At 53.6% G+C, this 1261-nt stretch overlaps 1 protein-coding gene across 1 annotated transcript; it reads right to left on the minus strand.

Moving 5' to 3' along the window:
* Positions 1-10: 10 nt before the first annotated feature.
* Positions 11-1252, minus strand: LOC104618523 (protocadherin gamma-B1-like; the record flags this gene model as incomplete). The annotated part of the gene is made up of 1 exon (XM_010284146.1): positions 11-1252. A coding segment is annotated over one exon (1242 nt), but the record flags the coding sequence as incomplete, so codon positions are not given.
* Positions 1253-1261: the final 9 nt, after the last annotated feature.

Consider the following 1261-nt stretch of genomic DNA (forward strand, 5'->3'; position numbering starts at 1 on the left):
GCGCGCGCACGCGCAGCACCGGCGCGCCCGCCGCGTTGTTCTCCGCCACGTAGGCGCTGTAGGCAGCCTCCTCGAACACCGGCGCGTTGTCGTTCACGTCCGACACCTCCAGCACCAGCGCCGTGCGGCTCGACAGCGCCGGACTGCCCCGGTCCCTGGCAGTGATTGTTACATTGTAAGCGGAGACCTTTTCTCTGTCCAAGGCACTGGCTATTATTAGTTTGTACATCTTCTCGGATGACGGTTCTAGTTTGAAAGGCAATTCGCCGTCGATGTTGCAGCTCACTTCTCCGTTATCCCCCGAGTCTCTGTCACGGATGTTGATCACGGCTACAACTGTGCTCGGGACCTCGTCTTCGGGTATCGTGTTCAAGATAGGCAGGAGGGAAATGGTTGGCGCGTTGTCGTTCACGTCTACAATGTCTATGTGCACTTTGGCGTGAGCACTCAGCCCGCCCCCGTCTTTGCCTTCAACAGTCATTTCGTAATATTTCCCTTCTTCATAATCTAATGGACCTGTAACCTTCACGTCCCCTGTCCTGGAGTCCAGGGTGAAAAGCTGGCGAGCAGTCTTTGCGATGTCACTGAAAGAGTAGGTAATTTCTGCATTTATACCTTCGTCGACGTCAGTAGCTTTCACCTGAAATGCTAAGGAGCCATTTGGCAGGTTTTCCAACAGTTGAACCTTGTATATCTCTTTGGTGAATACCGGAGGGTTGTCATTTGCGTCCGTCACGTTAATCTTAACCTGAGAGGTCCCGGATCGGACTGGATCCCCGCCATCCACTGCCGTCAGAATCAAATGGTGATTTCTCTGTTTTTCTCGATCTAAGTTTTTCTCCAGCACTAATTCCGGCTGCTTCGTCCCATCAGGACCCTCCCTCACTACGAGGGAGAAGAAGGGGTTGGGGTTAAGTTGGTAGTTTTGTAATGAGTTTGCCCCAATGTCGGGGTCCCTGCCACTGCCCAGTGGGAACCTGGCCCCAGGAGGCGTGGATTCGATCATTTCTAGGGCAACAAACTCTCTGTCAAACTGCGGCGCGTTGTCGTTGATATCCTGGATGGTAACGCTTACATGAAATATATTGAAAGGGTTTTCCACGACTGCCTCCAAACTGAGGACACAGGGCGACACGGCCCCGCAGATGCCCTCTCGGTCTATCCTCTTGTTTACCCGTAGACTTGTACCATCCCCGAGAGTGAAGTACTGCTTTTCGTCACCAGAGACTATCCGCAGCTTGCGTGCCGGCAGCTCCGCCAG

Source organism: Phaethon lepturus, unplaced genomic scaffold (assembly GCF_000687285.1).
Source record: "Phaethon lepturus isolate BGI_N335 unplaced genomic scaffold, ASM68728v1 scaffold22983, whole genome shotgun sequence".
Taxonomy (NCBI): Eukaryota; Metazoa; Chordata; class Aves; order Phaethontiformes; family Phaethontidae; genus Phaethon; species Phaethon lepturus.